The sequence below is a fragment of the Vicia villosa genome, unplaced genomic scaffold (genome assembly GCF_029867415.1).
Source record: "Vicia villosa cultivar HV-30 ecotype Madison, WI unplaced genomic scaffold, Vvil1.0 ctg.000441F_1_1, whole genome shotgun sequence".
Lineage (NCBI taxonomy): Eukaryota > Viridiplantae > Streptophyta > Magnoliopsida > Fabales > Fabaceae > Vicia > Vicia villosa.
Window position 1 is genome coordinate 752,601 of NW_026705209.1, and position 26,964 is coordinate 779,564.

At 34.1% G+C, this 26,964-nt stretch overlaps 3 protein-coding genes and 1 pseudogene across 3 annotated transcripts; 1 reads left to right on the forward strand and 3 right to left on the reverse strand.

Annotated features, from left to right (window-relative positions):
* Positions 1–5,411: 5,411 nt before the first annotated feature.
* Positions 5,412–8,077, reverse strand: LOC131628283 (pentatricopeptide repeat-containing protein At5g67570, chloroplastic-like; annotated as a pseudogene).
* A 3,715-nt stretch (positions 8,078–11,792) lies between these two features.
* Positions 11,793–12,206, forward strand: LOC131628304 (uncharacterized mitochondrial protein AtMg00810-like). The gene has a single exon (XM_058899156.1). It carries the CDS (start codon positions 11,793–11,795, stop codon positions 12,204–12,206), a length of 414 nt encoding a protein of 137 aa, XP_058755139.1.
* A 541-nt stretch (positions 12,207–12,747) lies between these two features.
* Positions 12,748–14,963, reverse strand: LOC131628305 (uncharacterized). The gene is made up of 5 exons (XM_058899157.1): positions 14,458–14,963; positions 14,174–14,360; positions 13,592–14,077; positions 13,175–13,399; positions 12,748–12,825 (listed from the first exon to the last, which is right to left on the reverse strand). Exons 1-5 carry the CDS (start codon positions 14,961–14,963, stop codon positions 12,748–12,750), a joined length of 1,482 nt encoding a protein of 493 aa, XP_058755140.1.
* An 8,176-nt stretch (positions 14,964–23,139) lies between these two features.
* On the reverse strand, positions 23,140–26,584 carry LOC131628284 (dnaJ protein ERDJ3B-like). Its single transcript, XM_058899135.1, has 9 exons — positions 26,300–26,584; positions 25,936–26,213; positions 25,685–25,833; positions 25,263–25,389; positions 24,769–24,897; positions 24,609–24,668; positions 23,708–23,741; positions 23,411–23,509; positions 23,140–23,281 (listed from the first exon to the last, which is right to left on the reverse strand). Exons 2-8 carry the CDS (start codon positions 26,004–26,006, stop codon positions 23,498–23,500), a joined length of 582 nt encoding a protein of 193 aa, XP_058755118.1. The 5' UTR covers positions 26,007–26,213; positions 26,300–26,584; the 3' UTR covers positions 23,140–23,281; positions 23,411–23,497.
* Positions 26,585–26,964: the final 380 nt, after the last annotated feature.

Sequence of the window (26,964 nt, forward strand, 5' to 3'; positions counted from 1 at the left end):
ATACCCCTTTCTCGTACTCTTTCGACAATCGGTTTGAATTCATCCATGTTTTATCCATGTCTTAATTAAGCTAAACAAATGCTTTTGCTTCTTGATTTCTCTATCAGGTACTAAGGAATTCTGTCAAGATAAGAAATAGCTATCATCATTATGTCTTGATCAGAATACCTAATGAAATCCTATAAAGTGTGAATAATAGAAATAAATCTTGTCAAACCACTCAAGTCTTGAAATATAATGTAACTGCTATGAATAAGAAACACTTAAGCAATACCTAATGAGATCCTATAGCTTTCATATTGGTTAAGTTGGTAGTTAGCTAAAGATAGGAAGTTACAGTTGTCTCGATTGTTTGAGTCTCTAAAAGAAGACAGTACCTTATTTCAGCCTACCCCCGATTGCTTAAAGAAGACATTACCTTATTTCAAGGTAATATAAGTCCACAAACCAAAAAACTGGTTGAGAGACACTAAATTGAAATTAAATAGAACCATAAACAATAAACTATAAGCAGAAAACAACAAACTATAAGCAAGAAGAAAGGACTAGTAACCTGAGTTGGACTTGATGTGGGAGATGGGTAGGTTTGAATCGGCGTTTTGTACAAGTAGAAACCAGAGCCTTCAAAGTAACTGTAAAATTAAATAAAAATATACCAAAACAAATCAATAGACCTCCAGTAGAATAATAATATGATTAAAATCATAAAGTCCAAGACATAATTATGCTACAAATAATAGTTCCTTGTTTGCCTTTTGACAGTTAAGGTCATTTACATTCCTTTTACATGAAATTCTGAAGTTCATGTTACTATCAATTATTGGACCCTATCAATTATTGTTCCTCATTATTATCATCATCATATCAGCCACACATCATGAAGAGACTATTATTATCACCAATTAGAAAATTTATGTATGCAATTTTTATTTGCAGAAAAGTTTCACAAACATGGGAGAAGGAATCTGAATATCTAGTGGAAGAGATTGTTCATTATGGATTCATCACTTTCTCCTACTACATCATCATCAATATCATCATTGAAAATGGAATGCAAGGAAGAGATTGTTCATCCTCCTCATTCATCTTCTGCTAATGATTATTACCTCTCTGGACCCTAACACAACCAAACTCACTACAATACAACAATACAAAATCCTAACACAACCAAACTCACTACAATACAAAATCCTAACACAATCAAAAGCTTCTATTTAAATTATATCTGATAAACTACAAAACAATGTGATAAAAATAAGGCAGGTACCGTGAAAGAAGACGGCGGCGCTTTTCTGCGGTTTGAAACGGCGAGGGGAGTGCAGGAAGAAAACGGTGGCTTCAGCTTCGTGAATGAAATCGGATTCTTCTTTGAATTCGTGGTTGAGTTTTCTAGAATGATCTTGAAATCGTGAATTCGTGAATGAAATATTAGTAGAAAGTTTGAGTTTTCTGGGTTTTCTGGGCAGAGAATGAAAGAGGAATTAGGAATTAGGGAGTCTGAAATGATGAAACGCGCGTTAGAATAATTTTGTTTTTAAAAATTTTAATTTTAAAAAGGCTATGACAGCGCTTCTGAAAAGCGCCTTCGTAGCAAGGCCTTTACCAACGCTTTTTGGGGCAAAAGTGCTCTTGTAGCCCACCCTCTATAGCAGCGCTTCTGAAAGCGCTTTCATAACCCCCCTATAAGAGCGCTTCTGAAAAGCGCTTTGGTAACCCCCCTTATACCAGCGCTTTTAGAAAGCGCTTTCGTATCCCCCCCCCCCTATAAGAGCGCTTTTTTAGCGTGTTTTTTAATTTTGTTTTTAGCGAAGCCTATAACAGCGCTTTTTCCTAAAAGCGCTTTCGTAGGGGTGCTGCTAAAAGACAATTTTGGTATAGTGAAGTTATTATTAAAATTTAAAATTTAAAATTTTTAGTAAAATGAATATACCAAAAATATTATAAAGTGAATGATTTAAAACTTGATATAAAAGAAAATATAATAGGATAAATAACAAACTTAGAAGAATTTTTTTTTGTCAATTCATGAACAATATAGATAATCACAAATAAAATATTTAATATTTTAAATACTCTGAAATATATTAAAGTGTAAATAAAATTTTGATAAATGTCAAAAATTATTATGTGATCAATCTTCAACTAAATGATTTTCTCATCTTGATGATTCATCTAATCTCATAAAATATTTATAAAATTAAATTATATGTAATATATAACTCATATACTAGAATTATAAATCGATATGTAATAAAACACAACAACTTAAAAAGCATTTACTTTATTACAAACAAAACAAAAAAACAAAATAAAACAAAATAAAACACATAAAACAATAAAAATAAACCTAGATTATAAAACTTTATTTGGCAATTTATGTCCTTTTTTTTTCAATATCATAGTTTGCAAAACTACCTCGTTTTGTTGTGCTGCTCTTATATACTCCATTGCCTCTTATGATATGAGACCAAGGCATAAATACCCAAATTAAGTGGTATAATAAGCATCATATTCATTACGAGTAATGTCCAACTCAGTTACAACTAGACCACCCAAATTTCACGATATACAAACACCAAATACACTAGTACTAATTCAAAAATTGAATTATCATCATATGAATTTCATCAGTAATTAAGATATACTTTTCTTTTCAACTGTAATTACTACTTGAAAAAAATTGAAAACAAAATATATACCAATTAATATGTTGAGTTTAAACCAGTGTCGCTGGTAGATACAAACATTCTGTGTGTGTTTCTTTTTTTTTTAAAAGCAAATAAGATTAAGAGGAAATCGCACTAGGGGTGCAACCCTTACACCGAATTACAACTTGTGGAAACAATCCATAGGATATTTGTACCACTCATAAAAACTGGACAAGCAAAAAGATCCCCTTATTCTACCCAACCAACTCCAAGAGAAAAACATTACATTGTATACTACAACCTCAAAACTAAAATGAACTTGCTCGAAGATCATAGAATTACGCATACGCCATAAACTCCAAACTAAAGATAACCAGATGAATTGAATTTTTGTTCTTTCATTAGCACTTTTGACCTTGTTATGAACTTCTTGGAAGTCTTTAAAGTCGTCCAAAGAAATATGGGCTTTGTCACCAATCCAAGCATAGATCCACTCCCACACTATCTTAGAGACTTCGCACTCGAAAAAAAGGTGATTTGAGGACTCCATTTGGTCATTCTGTGTGTGTTTCTATTTATAAGTTATTGCGTTGTTTCATTATTTTGTTGCCAGTCGAAGAGAGAGATATTCATTTGGGTTTGGATGGGACACATGGAACCTTACAAATAAATATGTTATATATCCTTAAAATAGTGGAGAAACTGTATTCTTAATCAACATTCATTGGAAATTGCCTAAAGAGAGAAGTTTCAATTATATATAAATATGGTTAGGAGGTCTTAATAAAAAAAACAAAAATAACAATTTTTTTAAAAAGAAAACATAACAAAGACCCATAAAGTTTGGACCAACTTCTTTCACAGTTGTTGGTAACATTACTTAGGCATACTCCTACTTCATAACCCTCGTAGAAATTTAGATAAAAGTCATTGATATACAAATAAATTATAAAACTCACATATTAATATTTTCATAAATTAAAGTTACCCAAATGTTTGTTATGTTATTATAAAGCAGGAGAAAATAATAAAAACAGTCGTAAAAACCACTATTTTGATTGGTGCTATAATTACAATAATCACTACAAGAAAATTTACTATTAGCTACGGCGAAAACCGAAGCTAATTTGAAGCTAATCTCTATCAAACAAAATTAGCCTGGCATTAATTATGGATTAACTACGATATATGCCCTAGCATGGATTGAGTGGCTAATCTTCTAGGAAAAGTTTCCTAGCAAAATTCAAACTAATATTTCAAAATCTCTAGCTAAACCACAGCTAAATTGTAGCAAATGTTATGCTTCTTAATTAAACAACTTCAATATTGCCTCAATAATATCACAGTAAATCTCAAGCTAATTTAGGCTAGTTGAGTTTTTTTTTTTTTTTTGTGATTATGTGGACAAACACTCCTTAAAATTCATTGTAAATTAGTAGAGCTTAAATTCTAAGCAATTCTAGAGACAATTCATAAGTATTCATTGGCAATATATATATATATATATATATATATATATATATATATATATATATATATATATAACTTTTGTTCAATTATATTCAGCTATTTGAATCATTGGAAACAATACAATATACAATTGATAAAGAAAAAGTCCAAAAAAACTTTAAAATACACAAACTTGAAGCAAGCAACATAATACCTATGTTCGAGTCCTCCACAATTGAGTCACCATCATCTTATAATAAGGAGAAACATTTAAAATCATAAAATATAAAGAATATGAAATATGTTACATATATCTATATACCAATTAAAGAACCATACAAAAAGTTGATATTGACAGAAAAATAGGACTCTAAACAACAATTACCAAATAACACCATCAAATATGGTCAGTACCCTTAATCCATTATCCTAACTAGTGCTTCTACACAATTTCTTTACATATGGCCCCAATCATATATAAGACTTTACCTATGAATCTTCATCAAATATATAGCTTCTCAAATAATATATTAGTTTCTGTCTGCCATATCTGCTAGCCCAATGCCCCTGTTTCCATCAACTATAACTCAGAACATATTGTAGAAAAAAATGAGGAGTTAAAGTAAATTACCTTAATAACTCATTAATTATAATAGTAGTGGAACAACTAAGTTGTAGAAGCAAGAATTAAGCAACAAATAATAGTAGCCATTATTTATGTAAAACACTAAATGAATACTCACTTTACAGGGACCTTTGACAAAAGGGATTGCAATTGGCCTAAAATATTCACTTCATAAGTGAGTTTCATCGCCTCATTGTAATACTTCATTCATGAGTCTGAAGAAGATGTCATTGGCCTGAAATTATGTGAAAAATAAAGAAAAAAACAATGAGATCCACATTATGGTGATTATATAGAAGAAATCATTAATGGAATTCGTACGCTTGTAAGATTGTAGAGTGAAAGACACCAAACATGAAACTAGATAACTATTCCATATAATCAATAATTTAGAAAGTACCAAAAACCTTTAAGTAGTTTCCAGCACTATAAGGAACTATATCACTCCACATATTTAACACAAGATGAATTCTACATGGCTAGAGAAACTCAGAAAACTGTGATTTTGATATAGTAACATATTTACTAACTACAACTTATGATAACTTAATATTAAGAAGAGGTTGTAACCTACTCATTTGCCTCAATGCCCTTCCCACCAGCATACAATAGAATGTTTAAGTTATCAATATTATAATAACAAAAGACACTGAAAACTTCCTAACAAAATATTATACATTATAACAGTTGGCTAGACATTATCAACATACAGTGTCACATTTAAGAAGATCATAGTATTCCCAGAAGTGATTTTCCAAGCTACCACGAGGCATAAATTCGTAGACCAGAAGATTTTTTTTTTATCTTCAAGGCAGTATCCAATCAGTTTCACTAGATGAGGATGTGAAAGTTGGCCTAGATAATTGACATCAGCCTAAAATAGAAATGGATAACACTGATTGATGTGACATAAAACAAATCCCTCTTACTTTTCCATTAACTAATAAAATTATAGCTTAGAAAAGAAACAGAAAACGTGTAAAAAGAGTATATTCTCTCTACCTTGCCAGCTCTTGAAGCTTTAAGAAGTAATGCCAAGTGTTTATTTTGATCCAAATGATAACTCGAGAGAATCATTTCTTTGTACACATGGTCAAAGTATTCCCACTGGTGCACACGAGCAGATGCTTCCAACATTAAGTTATATGTGTATGCATCGGGTCGTAAATCTGAGTTTGCAACCTTAACTTCCTCAAATAAAACTTTAGCTTTAGAAAACATGTCGTTCTGGCTGTAAACTTTCAGCATGGTATTTACGGTCCCTACATTAGGAGCACAATGATCTTTCATAAATTCAAATATAGATACACAATCATCAATGTGCCCACCATCCATTGATGACTTAATCATGCCGGTGAAGGTAACCTCCACGGGTTAAGCATGAGGAAGTCTTCTTATTTTCTCAACCTACAAGCCATATTTCAAGGAGAAAAAAACTTTAATCAGGGTTTTGTTAATATATGAATGACAAATTTTGGAGTTTAATTGAAAAACTAAAAGCACCTCTGGAATAGCATCTTGCCATGCCATCTACCACAGTTGCAAAGGCAACATGCTAGCTCATAATATACACTAGCTGTTCCCATAATGCCTCGTCTTTCCATGTCCCTGACAACTTTCTCAGCTTCATCAACTTTACCTTCCTTCCAAAAAGTTCTCACCAACACTAAGAGAGGAAGTATATATCCGGCTATCACAATAACAGTTGCAAATAATATGAAAGAAGTAAAACACTACCTTTATATGTAAGGGCTTCTAGAACTTCCCCACTCCTCGTCATCTTTCGAAATAACTCATGGACAAGGTCATAGTTGCCCGATTGCAACAGTACCTTATAACAAGCATCGCCTGTAAGACTGGATCATGTTTTCAAAAAAAGTAATGCCATAATAAATCAACCAAATAGATCTTTCAAGAATAGTTCTCCCAATACAGCTTATATTGTACTGTCTTTAATTTTTGTTAGCGGCATAAACAAAGATGATAGCATAATAACTATCAACTCAGAATAGCAGTTACCAATTTGATTATTTGTGTAGCCTTGTAGTGAAAATTAAGAAGAGCCAAGTTATTTAGTATCTATTTTTTTCAAGATAGGTTACTGGCTGTCAGATGTTGTGATCCTGTAACTACCTCTATCGCAAGTCCGTAAGTAGCTCCATTATGTTTCAGACCAGTTTCCCACAGTTGCTGAAAAAACCATGACATGACTTTCCATTGTTTTGATGGAACACAAGCATTAAGTACCTAACAGCAATAGAAGAAACCTGAAGATTGAGTCAATCTGCAAATTAGCCTTCATAAGAAAGTTATATGAAATATAGTTAGTTGCTTTCTTACAGAATTATATATAACCAAATCAGGTTCAAGACTTGCATCCCAGTTCTTGCGGTACATATATTTAAATGTTCCGGGTTTCTGCCTCATGTATTTCACAATATCCAGCAACTCTTCCAGAAGACCAGCTTGACCAAGTGTAACAACAATGCTGTGATATGCAGCCATATCAGGATATACATGAATGTTTCCCTGAACAAGTTGAGAGAAAATCAATTCAATGACGTACAACAACAATTAAAGACGAGTCCTCACGTGGAAAAAATAAACTAAGCACTTGATTCTTACACGCATCGAATTGAAAATTTGAAGGGCTTACTTTGGCCTTTTTGCCTTCCCAAGAACTGCAAGAAGTTGCGTGTACACAAACCTACAAAATCATTATTAATTTCATCGTAAGAGAGAACCGAATATGCAAAACACTAAGCATGTAAAACAACAAAAAAAAATGTGAATCATTAAGACATGTGAAATTAGCACCAAACATTGTTGTTAATTGCGGATCACGAATAATACCTGCTTTGAAACTTTTTGTGATCCTTACAGTCGTACACCCATTGAACCACAGATAGAGCTTGCTTCCAACAAGCTCTAACACCAAGCATTTCAAGAATCATCAACAACTGAACCCTCGGTGAAAGGAAAACCCGACAACTTCATCAATCTCGAGAATTTCCAATCCTTAGCTCCAATTTCCCTATCACACAACCTACAACAACAAAAAAACTTCCATAACTTGCAAAAAAATAAATAATTCAATCAAACCGATTCACAGAAAATCAAAAACCAAACACAAACAAACCTATCAACAAGAAACCTCACAACCTGGACCTCACTACGTTTACTAGTCTTTTTTCCATCACCACTTTCATCAACCCAAACCTTATTAATTTCAAGGTCATCCTCAAAAACCCATTTCAATTCATCCATTTTCCGAGCACGTAACATTTCCTCTAAGTACTACACTAAACATATGTAAGATTGACCAAGGTAATTAAGAAGATGGTCTTAATCTTTAAGAATATGAATACCATAATTAGTTGTGCCTTCAACTTTGATTTGGCTGCCCAAACAAACTCCCATGGCAGAAACAATATTAGTTCCCATAGCTTTGTTGTCTATATATCACAACAAAAAGTAGTCTGAGAAGGTCCAGTCTTATAGATAGTTCAAAACACTATTAGTTCAAAGTTCAAACATAAAATTGAAGAGGTGATTAAAAGCTTGCGAAAATAAAATGAAAACAGATTATGAACATGTCTAAGTTGTTTTCCTAACTTACTGCTAACAGTTACCAACTGCTTATGCCACTAGATAAGCTTAACATAGATTAAGCCAAACATATCCTAAATTGTTTCTACTATAGGTTTTTTCAAACATTCCCCCTCACTGATTATGAAAGAAAACAAGCTCAAATAATTCAATCCAAACAACTCTTATTCTAACAAAATTCAGCTCCTAATCTAACAAAATTTAGCTCCTAATCACATTTCATTCTTTGCTGCATAAAAATTAATTTGATAAATTCACAATTAACAATTCACCTGATGCCAGAAGGATATGACATTGTATTTAATGGCACAGCCTGGAGGAACATAATCATATCGACCAGCAACACTGCGATAAATCTTGAATGACAGAATATAAAACAACCGTCGTTCCAGCGTATTAACAATGGAATGACGGAAGGCTTCACGAGAATCAGAGCCAGAGAGTAATGATTGAAGCGATTAATCGATTGTAGGTTTCTCAAGTTTAAGAGCGTTAAGGGCTTAAACGGAGGCTTCGATGTTGGGTTTAGATGCCGATGAAGCCTTGAGTGAACGAACGGTATAACCTTGGATTTCGACGGCCGAGAGTTTGCCGGCTAGGGTTTTGCGTAGTGTTTCTTCGGTGGATGCCATTGAGGAAAACGAAAGAGATAGAGATTTTGTTTTTCTTTCCGAGTGTTTGGTGAGAGCTATTCAAAAAGCGATTCAAAATGTGAGTTGTTTTGTGAGTAGTGTCATAAATGGTTTCTGAACACTTGGAGAGAGAGAGAAATTACACGTGTTTTTCAAAACTTAGAGAAAACATTGTATCTATGTATTATTAATAATAATAATGATCAATTTGTTAAAAAGTTGAAAAAATATTATTTCAGTTGAAATTCATCCTAATAACTTGAGATTAACTGCTGTTATATTTGGTAGCTAAATTATGGTAGCTAATCTGACATTTTTTTGTAGTGAATTTTCTACATGCTATGCGGAACTGTCAATTTTGATATAATCCTCTATTCCATATAGACAAATGGTGAACATTATTATTCATCTAGCTGGAGCTTTTCAAGTTTTTTCCTAATCGAAAATGGAAAAAACTTTCATAAGGCCATTTTTTCAAAAACATAAAAAGATGCAACTAGTTGGATAATAATGCCAACAGTGGGCTATAACTATAAATCCACAACGTAGAAAACTGCTATAACTATAAACATCAATCAAAATGACAGTCTTTTTTATTCTAACCGAGTGAATTTTACGTTCTCCGGTTTCATCATAAGTACATATCAATTAATTGAATATCATATTTAAATTAAAAAAAATATTAATGAATTTTATGCAAAATAAATGTTTCGGCAGCGGTGAAATTTGTCTAAGTTCAGTGTTATTTTTGTATTTTTTTTAAAAGTCAAAAATATTTTTATTACTCTTTTTTAATTAAGGATTCATAACTTAATTTATATATGATTGAAGCTTGTCTATTTGATAAAGAATGGGGTTTAAAAATATTTATTATTGGTTTTCTTAAAATATTAAGAATTTGTTTGCACTAGCAATATATATAGAAAAAATTATGTTTAAAAAAATAACTTATTTTTAAAGGCTGTTTTTTAACAAATTAAACATTTAATTTTACTAATTATTTTTTTTCTAAGCCAAAACCTTAATACCATTTTTAGATATTTTAAAATCATTACATTAGAATTAATTTACGTAAATAATTATTAGATTAAAGTCATTATTTAATTTAAACTTGTTTAAAATTAAATATATTTTAAAATAATTAAGATATATTATTCGGAAGTCTTAGAATAACAAATGAAGAAATTTTATCAACTACTTATTGACTAGATCATATCAAGAAATATATTTTAAAACACACTATATTAAAAAAATATATATGTTTATGTTAATTAATTGATAGACAAATTTTTTTATTCTTTTTCTATTCTTGTTATCATATGATCAACAAATTAAAGGGAAAACACATATATAAAACTCACCGAGTCATTTTATATTCTCAATCAAATCACATGGTTAATTGAAGTAATAAAGAATCATAATATCCTGTATTTACATTACAAGCATTCTTATTATGATCTGTATCAAGATGATCCTAAAGATGCAAATAAAATGATTGTTGATCAAAATATTTATAATAAGGAAAAGAGATATTCAACACCACACACCTGAAAACATGGCAATACTTGCACAATGTCGTCGTTCCTAATTTCTTTGTGTCAACGAATATTGCTCTCTTCATTTTCGAGTTTGTTGTCCCTTCTTTATTTGTGAATGAAAATTCACATACACAGCAAATGAAATAGGAGAAACAGAAACAACAGATGGAATACAGAAATCAACAAATTGGATGGTTTTTAATAAATTGCAACTAATTTTGATAATGAATTACCGAAAATCAAGATTACACTACCCAGAGGAACCATTGATATTGCACCATTTTGTATTCTCTATCAAATCACGTGGTTAATTGAAATAATAGAGAATCATATCATAGTTGATGCGAAAAATGAAATTTCGAAATTCATAAAAGATATGAAGAACTATTGGATCTAATAAATCTAAGGTGGCTTTCCCCAAAATGGCATTGAAAGTTGTAAATAATTAATTTTATTGGAACAACATACTAATAAAGTAATGAAGGGAAAATAAGTATTATATGTATTTAATGTAGTAATAAATATAATTTTAAAAAACAACTTAAAAGATATTAAAATAATTGATCATCAATGTATGTATCATATTGCTTTCAAAATCCTAATTTCTCATTAGAGTGAAGAAATATTTGCTCAACTTCTACTGTGTCAATTCCAACTTGCAATAAAAATTAGTCAAAAAATTTTAGATTATTTTTTTTTGGAACAAATATTAAATTTTATTAATCCCAAAAACAGTGAATTACATCCGATCATAGGATCCAGGAAATCAAAATAAAACACATCACTCTATGCAAAGAGTATTAGCATCAAAATGAGGACTAAGTAATCTATTGCTAGAACACCTAGTATAGAATATGAATTTAATAATCCTGATAAGCTGATCATCAATTGGTTCCTTGCTAAAGATAATAGAGTTTCTATGATACTAAATAGCATACATGCATTCTGCTGCTGCAACCTTCAAGATGTTCCTTCGCCAACCTTTCTGTTAAGAGTCCCACATCGGACAATATATGGCATGAACATGTCCTTATAAGTGGGGGCAATCCTCACCCTACAAGCCGGTTTTGTAGGGTTGAGTTAGGCCTAACCACACTTCTTAACATGGTATCAAGAGCCTCGTTTAAGATCCGGTGGGCCACCTTCTATGGTTTCCGCTTGCAGTTTGCAGTTTTTCCCTGACCAAATGACAATCAATATCAAGGTGTTTGGTGCGTTCATGGAAGACAGGGTTGGCTGAGATGTGCAACGCACTCTGATTGTCGCAGTATAGCACAGGAAGACGAGTTGGATGTTGTTAAAGCAAGCAAGTCGTCAGTGGTTTGAAAAACTCACTGCTTTTTTGCATTCTCAAGGTTTTGTTCCTGCTCATGCTGATCACACCTTGTTTACCAAGTCCACTTCAACATCATTCACAGCTCTTCTTGTTTATGTCGACGACATCATCCTGGCTGGTACATCCTTAACTGTGTTTGATGATTTGAAGAATGCATTGGATCGCACTTTTCACATTAAGGACCTGGGTCAGTTAAAATTCTTTCTTGGTCTTGAAGTGGCTCGTTCTTCCAAGGGCATTACATTATGTCAAAGAAAATATTGCTTGGAGCTTCTACGTGATTCAGGCCTTAGTGGCTGCAAGCCTGCTTCCACTCCTTTGGATGCTTCAATTCGCCTTCACCAAGACAATAGCTCTGATACCATATAAGCAATACTCAAAGCTCCATTAGTGAAGCAAAAATGGTGAAGAAGATTGAGAGAAAAGAGAATGAAGAAGATGAAGCTGATTTGTTGTATCAAAGTGCTTAACTAAAATCTGTTACATAGTGGCTTTTATATGTAGCTCACTAAGAGTTAGTTGTAACAAACTCTAACTAACTACAATGCCATGCATACGTAGCGTACAACTCAAGTATCCGTATACTACATGAACTACGTATTATCTAAAGTATTTGTTACCACCCACCATTTATTTCCACGCTCCAGTTGTCTAGTCCTGGGCGTGAGGGGGTGTGTTAAGTTTCCACGCTCCAGTTGTCTAGTCCTGGGCGTGAGGGGGTGTGTTAAGAGTCCCACATCGGACAATATATGGCATGAACATGTCCTTATAAGTGGGGGCAATCCTCACCCTACAAGCCGGTTTTGTAGGGTTGAGTTAGGCCTAACCACACTTCTTAACACTTTCTTCGACACTTCACAAATTAGCCACTTTTGCTCCTGATGCCATGGTGCAGGTTTGCGGTGATACCCTAACCATTGTAGAATACCCAGCCAAACCATACTAGTCCAGTGGCAGCCAAAGTACAGATGGTCAATAGTTTCTTGTGCTGTATAGAAAACACACAGTAAATCAGTATGAATGCCAAATTTTTGAATGCGACATTTGGTACTAATTCTTCCCATCAAAGCCAGCCACAAGTGAAATTTAGCTCTAGGCCTTGCCAAGTTCTTATACAATAATTTCCTCCAAGGGACTTTTTGTCTCTCACCCCTAAGGCATTGGTACATCTTAGTGGTATTGTATCTTCCACTCTGCACAGCCTCAGCCCAGTGGTTAGTGTATGATATTAAGTCCCTGCATATGCACAAACTCTTCATCAAGCTTGAATCTCCAACTCTAGCTTGCCAAGTCATAAAATTTTGGTTTTTCAGGTAGTAAATGTTGACCCATTTCACCCATAGCTTGTCTGCCTTTGCCTGAATGTTCCATGTTAACTTGCCCATAGTAGCCACATTCCATTCCTTAAGTGCAGTGATATTCAAACCTCTTGAATTCTTGGGTTCACACATCTTGTCCCAAGCAACAGGAGCTTTCCTAGTGATCTCGGCTCCACCACTCCATTTGAAACTTCTGCATACTGCCTCAATGTGTTTGATAACACACTTAGGCATAGGAAACACCTGCAGCCAATAGTTAGTGATGGCAAATAGAACACTCCTCACTAATTGGTGTTTACCTGCATAGCTCAAGAGGCTAGCTGTCCAGTGAGTAATTTTTGAAACAATGCGATCAATTACAGGCTTGCACATAGAAATAGTTAACTTTTTGCTCACTAGAGGAACCCCTAGATATTTGAAGGGCTAGGTCCCTACTGCAAAACCAGTAGTATCAAGAATTTGCTGCTGAACATCCTCACTCACACCCCCAAAATATACTTTACATTTAGTGGGACTAGCTCTAAGACCAGTGGCTGCAGAGAAGTCCTTGAAGGTTGCCATCAATAGTGTAACAGAAATCTTATCACCTCTTGTAAAGAGCATTAAGTCATCAGCAAAACAAATGTTAACAATACCTAGCTTGCCACATTTTGGATGGAACTTAAAGGCAGGGTTTTTCTGCATTTTCCTTAAGCATCTATGGAGATACTCCATGGCTATCACAAATAATAAGGGAGAAATTGGGTCACCTTGTCTAAGGCCCCTCTTTGCTGGGAGATAATCACTATAATGCCCATTAATATTGTACCTGTAAGATACAGTCATGACACGGAGCATAATCCATCTAATGAATTTTGGGGGAAAACTCATTTCTCTCATGATATCCTCAAGCGCCTGCCATTCTAGGGTATCATATGCTTTCTGAATATCAAGTTGAATAGTACACCTAGGGGATATGTGCTTTCAAGTATATTCTCTGATGAGCTATTGGGCAATGATAATGTTGTCCTGTATTACTTTGCCAGGGATGAATGCTGGCTGGCTGTAGTCTACCACAGTGTCTATCACTTTACTAAGCCTATTGGTCAGAATTTTTGAAATCACTTTGTACAAGGTAGTACAACAAGCAATAGGCCTAAGGTCCTTCACATGTTTTGCAGCAGGAAATTTGGGGATGAGAGTAAGTAAAGCACAGTTAATATGCCTATAGATTCTATTGCAGTAAAAAAAACTCATGAACAACACCTCTAATATCACTACAAATAACTGGCCAAGCATTTTTAAAAAACTTAGATGTGTACCCATCTATACCTGGAGCTTTGTTCTCCCCATTACTTTTCAAAGCTTGGAGGATCTCAAGGTCTGTAACAGGAGCAGTCAAAGCCTCAGCATGGTGATATTGTAGTTGGGGTCCTTTCCTCATAGCGTCAATGTCAATGTGGAGGAGTGAATTGCTGTTAGTGCCAACCAATTCTGTATAGAATCTCAACACTTCAGCCTCAATATCTTTAGGTTCAGTCAAAGTTTTCCCTGCATGATCTTCCAAAGCAGTTATACCTGTAGCTTTGTTCTTCCCTTTAATAATGGCATGGAAATAAGAGTTATTTCCATCCCCAAGTTTCAACCAACTCACTTTGGCCCTCTGACTCAGAATCTGCTCTTCAGCCTCCATAGTCTTCAGTATCTCCTCCTTACATCTTTTTACCTCTGCTACATAATGTGTATTGGTGAGATTAGTGGCTAGCAGGGTTTCAGCTTGTTTAAGTTGTTCTCTTTTATTCTGCAAGTCTTTCATTCCTTCAGACATATGTCTAGCAAGCTATCTCATATGGGGCTGCAACCTTTTGAGTTTCCACCATATATTGTACATAGGAGTACCTCCATTTCTAGCATTCCAAATATCTGTTACACAGTGCAAAAACAAAGGGTTAGTTATACTGTGGTTCAGAAATTTAAAGTTAGGTGTAGGCCTTGTCACATTTTGCTGATCTTTCAAATCCATTTTCAGAGGATGATGGTCTGATATATGGGCATTTAGGATCTGTACTTCACTCCCAGGGAATTTCAAGAACCAATTAACATTACACAGGGCATGATCAATTCTGGAATACACCAATCCATTTGACCATGTGAAATGATTGCCACTAGTATCATGAGCATGTAATCCACTGTCTGCCATCATGTCTTCCATGTCTTTAAACTCAGAGTCTTTGACAATGTTTCCTCCAATACTGTCACTATTGGTGAGAACATTGTTGAAATCTCCAATCAGAAGCCATGGATCCTGGATATTCTGAGCCAACCTTCTAAGATCGTTCCATAAAAGCATTCTTTGCTTAAGTTGATTCTGTGCATAAATGGTGGTTAGCCAAATGATATCACCATTAGGTCTTTGGATTTTACAATGAATCAGATGATCAGTGCCCAAATCTACACATAGATGCAGTTTTGTAGCCATCCACATGATCCATATCCTTCCATTAGGGTGAGAGGCATAGTTGTCCACCCAAGACCAATCGTTCCCAAACACATCCCTTATTTTAGCAGCTTTACTTTCCTTCACTCTTGTTTCTAAAAGTGCAATGCAAGGCATCTGAAATTGCTGGAGATGGGTCTTAATCTCCATATGCCTAGCCGTTTTATTCAAGCCCCTCACATTCCAGGCTAGGATCATGGAACAGGGTAACTCTCACTCCCATCCTCTACCCCTAACACATCAAATCCATTTTGGCGAGTAATATTAAGGTCCTCTTGACTGGCACTGGTTCCTTCAATGAGTACCTCCTTACCCTTCATACTCTTTCCCACTACAGTCCAGGGTGCATCCTGAGCTATAGGCTCCTTTGCAGGTTCTTCAACTTGTGGCACAGGGTTCACTTTAGCAGTCCAAATGTTCTTCACCACAGCCTGTTTCTCTTGACAATGGTGCCCTGCTACATTGCATTTTTTGCAAAAAGGGGGCTTCCACTTATACTCCACCCTTTGTGTAATGCTAGTTCCTGTTGGCCCACGAATTGTAATACTCTCCCTAAGTTCTTTTGTAATGTCCCCCTCAATAAGCATTCTAGCATAAGAAACCCTAAGTTTCTTATTGGTGCATTCATCCGGCATCAGAGGCTTTCCAATAGCACTTGCCACTTTGCCTAATCCTTTCTCCCCCCAATACGCCAGTGGTAATTGTGGGAATGTTACTTACATTGGAACAATGCGTATCATATCCTCCTTCATCGTGAAATCTGCAGACCAGTCATGGATGAACATTGGCTTACGATGAATCGTATACGGTCCTCGACATAGCACCATCTCCTTGTCCTCATAACTCTGGAATCTAATGATGAAGTAACCTTCCTCATTATAGTAGATCTGCGGCATCGCTGCAAAGTTTAATACATTACTGATGAACGATTTAACAGCATTCATAGATAGGTTGGCTCCTATGACATACATAACAACACCATTTTCCCAGAATTGTACTTCAGATACTACATCACTCTCTTCTATGCTAACCTCAATTTCCCCATTCACAACCCTAGGGGGGGTGTATTCAATATTCTTACGAGTTGAGGGTAGTCGATTACCTTTGATAATGTCCACCCACGGTTGAACTACCTTTTCCGTGACCACTTCCTCACACTTCTCCTCCACTATTGTAGGCATTACTGGAGTAGGGTTGGTGTTTTGCTTGCTAATAGGACTCGATGTCTCTTTCTGTTTGCCTGTGTTACTTGGCTGAGCCTGCGACGAGGTAGAGATTACGCGAGCGCTCGCCGGTGGAGTCATAACCGCCAGTCTTCGCGGCCGGCCACGACAACGACCCATCGTAGGTTACTTAAATGTGATTTGAAAATACTAATAATAATAACAAAATTATGAGTTTTTATAAATTAATTACATGATTAAGTATAAAATATCATTTGTCAAAAAAAAAAAAAGAATAAAATATCATTAAATGAAAAAGTGTGGAGAGAGGTTACATTAGGTAATTAATTACAGAAATAAAATTATTAATTAGTAATTTAATTATTAAAGAGATAATAATTTAATAATTTAAAGAGATAATAATTTAATTGTCAAAGAAATAATAATTTAATAATTAAAAAAGATAATGACATAAATTATAATAAGTAAATAAATAAATAAATAAATATGGATAATTTCAAAAACACCATTCAATTTGGCGTCAAAAGTTATTAAGTGACATAAACATGTATGAAAATTCAACTTGTATTTAAGCAACGAAAACATCATCATCAAATAATAATTCAAAACATAGTCATGTTCTTAAAATAAACATATTAACCTCAACTCAAGAGATATTCAATTAATCTCCTGCCACATAAAAGACATAAGAACATTCAATCCCTGTTATTACACACCAGAGCAGACACTGACACTAGAAAATTTAAATGAAGACTCCATCTTTCACTCACATCATCTCCTCTGCGGTGAGTTATTTGCATGATTTCCATGTAAATGCAACATTCAAACAAAAAAGGTGAGGTATTATAATTATATAAAAGAAAGCATGAGGAATAAGCAAATATCATATTATTATAGGCACATCACCCATTCCACACAATTAACAAAACACCACCAACACTATAATAGCACAACCAATTTATCCAATGCAATGAGGCTCAACCATTCAACTCAATGCATGCAGTAGCAATATGTAAACACTCAGGTGAACTGCTCCAATCCTCACCTTTTAGGATCAGGGCCACCAATTTGTTACCATCACCTCTGATAACCTTCAATGATTCCATCACCTCCAAAATCAATTACTTGTGCCCAATACCCACCTCCTGGGATTGAGGCACATCAACAACAGACCATTATCCAACATCATGAATGCATGTAAAATATTACACATGCAACAATAGAACCAAACACGATGACCAACACCTCCATAGTTAAACTATTCCGCCAATACTGGCCACCATGCACCAACACATGCTATAATAACTCCGCAACATCAACATTCAAAATACCAAGCAACAACAATGCATTTCTAATTATAGTACACCACGACATAAAAAATACAATGGATTCAACACCATCATAGAACTAACTGTTCATTTTCAGGTACTCAAACCAGTTTTAAAATAAAGTTCGTCACTACAGCTTTCTAACACTGAACGAAACTCAAACTAGACACCTGATACTAGAGTTATCAATTTTCAAAAATTTCAACACAATAGTGTAACGGGTTACCTTGATTCAGGTAACATTTTTCTTCAAATTCAAAAACAGAATACTGTCCAACCAGGTTATCGAGTCTGCATTGTGACAGTTGAATACTGTCGGTAATTAATTCTAACCTTGATGCTAATTTGTGGTGTGAACAGAGTGTTGATGGAAGAAAGATGTTGCGATTGCAGCTGCCTTAGAGGTTGTTGCTCAGGCTATGCAGAACCAGCCTAATGCCGGATTGATTAATAAATCGCGAACTTGAGTACGTTCCAGAGGGAGAATCCTCCTACCTTCAAGCGTAAGTACGATCATGATGGAGCACAAGAGTGGCTTAAGGAGATCGAAAGAATATCTAGAGTGGTGGATAGTTCTGCACCGTAGAAGGTACGTAATGATACTCATATGCTGGCCGGAGTAGCTGATGATTGGTGGATTGGCACTTGTCAAAGACTGGAAGCTATTGGTGAAGTGATTACTCGTGCTTTCTTCACGAGGGAGTTCTTGAGGAAGTATTTCCCCAAAGATGTCTAGGGAAAGAAAGATACGTAGTTCCTTGGATTAAAACAAGGGAATTCACCTGTTACCGAGTATGATGCTAATTTCTTGGAGCTTGTGAAGTTCTATCCACATTATAGTGAAGAGACTGCTGAGTTTTTAAAGTATTTTAAGCTTGAAAGTGGGCTGCGTCCAGAGATAAAGTTGTCGATTGAATATCAGCAGATCCGTAGGTTTGTGGAGTTGGTGAACAATTGTCGGATTTATGAGGAAGATAACACTGCTCATTCGGCTCATTACAAGAGTTTGAATGAGAAAAGGGGAAAACTAAATCAACATAATTAATTATATATTTAATTATATATATAGTAGGCGAATCAGAAGGAATATTTTAAAAATAACCCTTAAAAATAACATAGCAACATAACCCAAAAGAGCATATTCAAAAGAGGATTTTAAACTACTATTTTAGAAATAACGTAAAAGTTATCTTAACTTACTCGATTCACAAAGCAACACAACCCAAAAGAGCATATTGAAAAGAGGATTTTGTATATCTTTTAAATTAATATAACATTCCATGATATATTATTTATTATAATTGTGCTTTAAACTTGTAATTTTAGTAAATCGCCACTAATTAATTACATATAGTAGGCGAATCAGAAGGAATATTGAGTTCAGACTCAAAGACTAGTACTATTGACTCAAATAAAGAATACGATTTTCTAGCATTATAATGACTATCAGATGAAAGTGGTTACTATGTTCAAAGAAACTATCATTCCTCCGCCCTCATATAATTATTCTAAAACAAAAGATAATATAATCAATTTTCTTTAGGATAATAGGGTTTCCTAATTTTCCCTATTGCAAACAAAGTGAAACCACCGAGAAACAACAACAATAATCCAACCTTACAATACCGTGTTCTTTTCCTTTATCTTTCAACTATATTATTTGACTCATGTAGAGCACAACATAAATCTTAACACGCAATCACTGGAATCAACTAGAGCAGTACACAGGTCAAAGGAGTAGTAAAAGTACCGAAAGATTATAATCAGGATGATCACTAGAATGAGCACTTGAACGACCCTCCTGGCGAGACTGAAACATATTAAACACTTGTTGCCGAAATGATTCAGATTGCTTGTCCAAGTCAGCTGACACGCATTAGCTCGTGCAGCCTCTTCACATGCAGCATAAAAAGGAGGCAAACGAAACCGGTGAGGGGAAATGAAAATTTTCGCTCCAGCGTTAGCGTTGGTCTAAACTGTCGCTAACATAAAAAATAATAATTATTATTTAAAACAATAGATAAAAAGGAGGCAAACGAAAAAAGTGGGGGAAAATGAAAATTTTCCGCTCTAGCTTTAGTGTCGGTCAAAGCCAACGCTTTAATTAATGGCCTAATAAAAACAAAACAAATGATTTTACTGAGTTAGCGTCGGCTTAGTGAGACGCTTTGACAACGGTATTAGCGTCAAAATCGGGGCCGACACTAAAAAATTGCAGCTAAAACGTGTATTTCTTGTAGTGAGCCCTTTGAAAGGTAGAGTAAGAAATTCAATTGCAGAGTTGTACCATCTGATAGAAAGATAAAATCAACTAGCACTAGTACAAAAACGTTAATTTACACCCGTTTTTTATTAAATTTACACCCATTATTTTTAATAAAAATCGGGTGTATATCCACAGGGTGAGAAATGTCTAACGCATTTACACCCGTTTAAAACAGGTGTAAAACGGGTGTAAATACGTTCGTAATTACTCCCTATTTTAAGAATATCGGGTGTAAATATGTTCTACGTTACACCCTATTTTAACAAAAATCGGGTGTAATTGGGCGTAATTACGTTTTTAATTACACAATATTTTAATAAAAATCGGGTGTAATTACGTTTTTAATTACACCCTGTTTTAATAAAAATCGCGTGTAATTGGGCGTAGTTACGTTTTTAATTACACCATGTTTTAATAAAAATCGGGTGTAATTGAGCATAACTATGTTTTAATTACACCCTGTTTTAATAAAAATCGGGTGTAATTAGGCGTAACTACGCTTTAATTACACCCTATTTTAATAAAAATCAGGTTTAATTGGGCGTAATTACGTTTTAATTACACCTTGTTTTAATTAAAATCGGGTGTAGATATCTTCTTAATTACACTCTATTTTAATAAAAATCGTGTGTAAATACGTCATTTATGAATGAACAATTATATTATATTTAAATCTATTTACACCCTATTTCATATACACCATTTAGTTAGCATATTTCATTTTCAGTCATAATATTGCAAATGATTAAATTTAAAAGGCAGAATAAGGTAAATGATGAATGATCATTATTCCCCTTAACAGGGCCTAAATTCATAAGCTTAAAATAGTTATAATAAGGTACAAGTATTAAGCAAAGAGTTGAAAATAACTGTGAATATCACGGGCATATGAAATTGTAGAATGCATAGTTGTTTCTAGAAGAACACAATCTAAAACATCAAGTGATTCCCAAAACTTGAGCGCAACTTTCATGATTTACCAACGAGGTTGTCCACTTCATTGTTGACCACTAAATAACGCTTTGCTAATTATGCCGGTAGCCTCGATATATCGGGCTACACACCTCGAGATGCAACTGCTTAGCTTTCACCTCCACTGAGGCTTGAACTTGGCTTTGTGATACACTTTTCAAACACTTTCCTCTCACAGTCTGCAAAAAAAAATGACAATTGGAATGTAAATGCAGTTGCATAAGGAAACACACACCAAACATATTTCATTACTCAATCCCATGATATTTAAGTCACGAAATTGGAGTGTCTATGAAACTAGAATACATCAGCACATGAGATGAGAGTATGGAGCAAATTATTCCCTAAGACCAAACTAAGTACACATTACACAGTATGAGTAGTAAGATCTCTGATAAAAATAAAAGCTGAAGATGGTCAACATATACAACGCAACTCCTAATAAACTTGCAAGAACAATATAGGACACGTTAAAATATCTATCTAAAATCTATGATAGATAAACTAAAAAAACAATAGAGGGCGAATAATAACCAGAATGACTAATGAGAGGATAGAGCTAAAAGCAATCTTCTAGTTTTTCTTCTACCTTCGTTGAGGATGATCCACTGCTGTTGAGCAACAAAAAAACTGTAACCACAATGGTCTGCTCTTCAATTTCTTTTTCTCTCTCTTGATATTTAATAATAATAATAATAATAATAATAATAATAATAATAATAATAATATCCTAAATAAACTTACTTGTTATATCTCCAATTATAGATAATTTCTAAGAACATAAAAAAAGAATAGTAGTCAGCATTTACACTTGTTAAATACTATACTCAGCATTTTCCACAATCTGCAATTGACAACATTGACTGAACATAGCAGTCAGCATTTTCCACAATTTGCCATTGACAACATTGACTGAACATAGCAGTCAGCATTTTCCACAATCTGCCATTGACAACATTGACTGAAAATAGCATTAAAAGTATATCTAAAGCAATAGTAACAACAGTGGTAAATTGAAACTAAGATAAGAACCAAGGAATGAGAGAAAGCACACTGCAAGAACAAGACTATAATATACTTAATGGGAAGCCATGTGTCTCAAGGCCAAAAATTAGATAGGATGAAATTATATCCAATGATGAAATGGTACATGCTCTGTGAGAGGTTTAGTTTACTCACTGGAGGTAGCACACCAAATGCATCACATGCCAAAAGAATGACATTCTTCTGAGATTTCTTTGGTACTCACATTCTCGTCTAACTGTTTTAAGAAGCATTCTTCTATCTCGCTCAGAGATTCGGCCTCCAATTCCTCTTCACTGCTATTTCTGTAAGAGGATCAGACATCTGTTTCACAAGATAAATAACATGCACATGTAAGGCTCAAAAGATTCTTTTTCCGTGTTGCAAGTTTAGAAGTGTTTTTGAAACAAGTTCTGTTGATCTAAGATTCCATGACTCATGCTCATCATCTGACCATTCTGCAAAACAAAATAAATATTTTCATAATACTTTAAATTAAAGAAGTATCTGATAAATAAATAATAGTTAATCATATTAGTAAACAGAGTTTTCATCAATCCTCACAAAGTATCACCAATCAAAATCATCACATGTGAAGTCCCTTTTCCCCTTTTGTTTTACATTAATAGGATATCTACTAATCTTCTAATATAACTATAACAATAACAGACATGTCTAGGTTTTGACATATGAGATAAAACAATTAGATAAAGGTAAGATTAGGTTACCGGACGCTCATACGCAGCATTATGAATCATATAATCACACCAGAATCCGGAAAAAGGGATTCTGCTACATCGACAACCTTCCTAAGAGAATCTTCTCCTGACGTTAAATCCAACGGTAAAATCTTGATCCCGTTAGGTGCATGCTTACCTAGCAGTATGCAAATCACATATTAACGAGTTTGACAAGCCTCTGTATCATTATCAGTACACAAACATGAGGGACTACTTTATACCTTACATTACATGTAAACATATACTATGAGTTACATCATTGTACCTTTCAGCTGCAACTTTACTTGGTTTAGGTCAGCTTCATTCCTTGCTGAGATTATTAACTTGGCCCCTAAACTTGCAAGCTGTTGAGCTAGAACTTCCCCTTCATATAGATTCATCAAAATCAATCACGCGATCAAAACAACAAATATGGAAAAGATTCTTACTTTACTAAGCTTAAGCACAAAAAAAAAACCCTAAAACCAAATAAAATAGTAATAAACAGTAGATTCCAAAACTAAAATTTGATGGTATAGCATAATTAATTTGATAAAAAAAAAGGGTATAGTTATTTTTCTACCAATTCCACGGCTGGCACCAGTAATCCAAAAAACCTGAAAAGAAATTAAACATTAAGATAAAATAACATGAGAAATTAACCAAGTGTTGGATTGGTGGAAAGTGAAAGAACCTTATCTTCAATTAATTCACGTTTTGGGTGCTTTTTTGACATCAAAGTGAAATTTAAAGAGCTCACCCCGCAATTCTTCTAGTTACACCATATGTTTATTAGATGAAAAATTTAAAGAGCTGGAGTCTGAGTTTGAAAGTCTTTTTCAGGAAAAGATCGAAGCCGAGGTCAAATACATGACCATCAAAAACACGATGCAGAAGTTGAAGGTTGCATCAGCTTTAATAGAAAAACAAGAAACAATGTATAACAATAAAGTGCAGATTCCAAATAAGCTTGAAGTGGCAAGTAATGAGGATCCAATAATGACAAACAGAACAGAGGAGACTTTTATGATTCAGAGCAGATTATGCAAGCTGACATGTTACTTTTTCTTTCAGCTCATCATGTTTTTAATGTTGATTCTTTGGCTTGTGTCAAAGTTAGTGCCTAATTCTGAGGGGGTTGTGCCTACATGATAAATCTGCAAAATTGTGCTCTCTTTGTACATTCACAGAAGTTTCTTCACTCATACATGATGTAAAATTTCATTTTCATCCCACAATGTCATTTCTTTCTATAGGTTAGGAAAGAGGGAGTCCATGTACCATATTGTTTTCATACCATTTTTAATCCATAAACAAAACTCATCATCATTCACAAATAGAAACCCACCCATCAACACCAAAACTCTTCCCATAAGAAAAAAAATCAAATTTTTATCAGACCCATTTAAAATCTAACAAAACCAACTAAGTTCCCACAACAACAAAAAAGAAAAAGAAAAAGAAAAAGAAAAAGTAGAATGTACCTAGCACTGGGAACACGCCCCGGGATCTCAACTTCAAACTCAACAGGAAGCCCAAGAAACCTGTTGAGTCATAATTTTAAAATTAACTAAGAAAATGCTGTCTCACTTCAAAGTTGTAAGCATGAAAGCTTTGCATCTACTACAAGAATAGATAGCTTACATGAATAAGGCTGCGCGTATCTTGTATCTAGTCCTCAGAAAAAGTTTAACTCGGTGTATGATACAGCAGAAGTTCCTCGTGGGAATACAGCAGAAGTTCCTCGACATGGATTCTCGAAGCTTCCCTGTCCTATGATCCAAATCAGCTAAGTGAACAAACACAAACGCAACAGAAGGATGGTTTTCTATAGCAGCCAAAAGTGAAAGGAACACAACGGTGAAAAAACCATGAATAACAACATTGCTTGTACATAAACATTGACGTGTTCAATTTCAAATGCTATTTTTTGTTTCTCTTGTACATAAACATGTATAATTGTTTCTCTTGTACATAAACATGTATCATGCGATTTTTTGTTTCCATATATCAATGCAAGTAAAAAAAAGGTCAAGTGAAGATATAGTAATTACTCCGAGAATACATATCTTAAACATAATAGTGATAATTGATAGGTTAAGAACTAATATACAAAAAGCCAGAGTGATGAATCTTACGAGTTAAAAATATCCTGCATGTTCATCCCACCACCTCTTCCTCCACCAGCCGCATGCTGCTTCAAACCCTCTTCACCGAACTTATCATAAATATATCTCTTCTCGCTATCGGACAACACTTCATATGCTGGCAGAGACAACAACGAAAAAGCACCCATTAATAACCAAAATAAGAGCCCATTTAAATTAACTTAATTGAACTTATCCACAGACATACACATTTGTGAGACTTTTTTGGAATGCTTATACAAACCACTTATGACATAATCATAACCTATTTTCAGCTTATTTTCATAAGCTCTCAATGATAGCTTCTGAAAATAGTTTATAGCACATTAAAAATCTTATTTTCACAAACTACATCATGAAAATACCAAATAAAAACAAACAAAAGCAACGATACATGTATACATATATACTACCATTGTTAATCTCCGCGAATTTCTTATTAGCTTCTTCATTCCACGGATTCTTATCAGGATGATACTTCAATGCCAGTTTCCTATACACTCTCTTAATCTGATCATCCTCCGCACTATTCGACACTTGCAGTATATCGTAATAGCTCTTTCTGCATACGAAAACATCAAACAAACAAATACAGAATCAGAATTTTCCAAAGAAATCGCAAACAGAGAAACGGAAATGAAAAAACCGAAAGCAGGAAAATTACGCGGCAAAGGAATTGAGTGCATAACAAAGAGCGCATAGAAGGAACAGAAATTTCGCTCTTCGATGTGCCATTGAAGATTCGGATCTCTCCGAAACTCTACTATACTCGTTCGGATCTCAATGTGAATTAGGGTTTGTGATGAAAAATGAAATGTGTTATGTCGCGTTTGGCGTATGAATGTGTTGTGGAATCGCTTCTTCAGTTACGACGGAGCTTCATTTCTACCCGAAACTCCAACAATCGTTTCAGATAGTCCATGAACAACTGATTCTTCATTTCTACACACACAACATTAAGATTGTAAACATTGCATTAATTTGTGATAAGTGTAAACAAAAGCGTGAATACAAATGCAAAATTGAACCTTGGAGAATGTGCATTAGCTTCGTGCTTGTTTGATGATGCTTGAGAAGTGATGCGGGGTTGGTTAGACTGCTTTAACTTGAAAGATAAGAGAGGAGTTTGCTCCATGTGTAATGCGAATGAAGAAGAAGGGTGAGAAGGTTTGAAGGGAAAAAATGAAGTGGAAGTGTGAAGCATAGGAAATAGGTTGTGGATGGAAGAAAATGCGAGCGAGCGAGGAAGAAGATGGAAGATGGAGAAGGTGCAAAGAGTTCTGTTCGATAGGAGGGTTTTGGTAAAATTTGTTAAATACTGAGTTTAGAACGAAAGTTTTGTTCAATACTATGAAATTAGAGTTTTGTTACTATGCCATTAATATTTGTATCTAATAAATTTATTAACAATAATTTAGACCCATTAATATTTAATCAATAATTTCTTAATAATATTTAAATTATTTGTTAATATGTCATATCATTATAGGTATATTTTGAGTTATAAAATTAAATTAAATAATTTTTTTAATATATAAATTTACACCCGATTTTTAGTTTAAAGGGAGTAATTGAGATTTGATTATAATAATATTTTTAATTTAAACCCGTTTTTAAAAAATAGGGTGTATATTGTCATCTGATAATGCTTGAAATGACACTTTATTTACGAAATTGCCATCACATTTTTCAA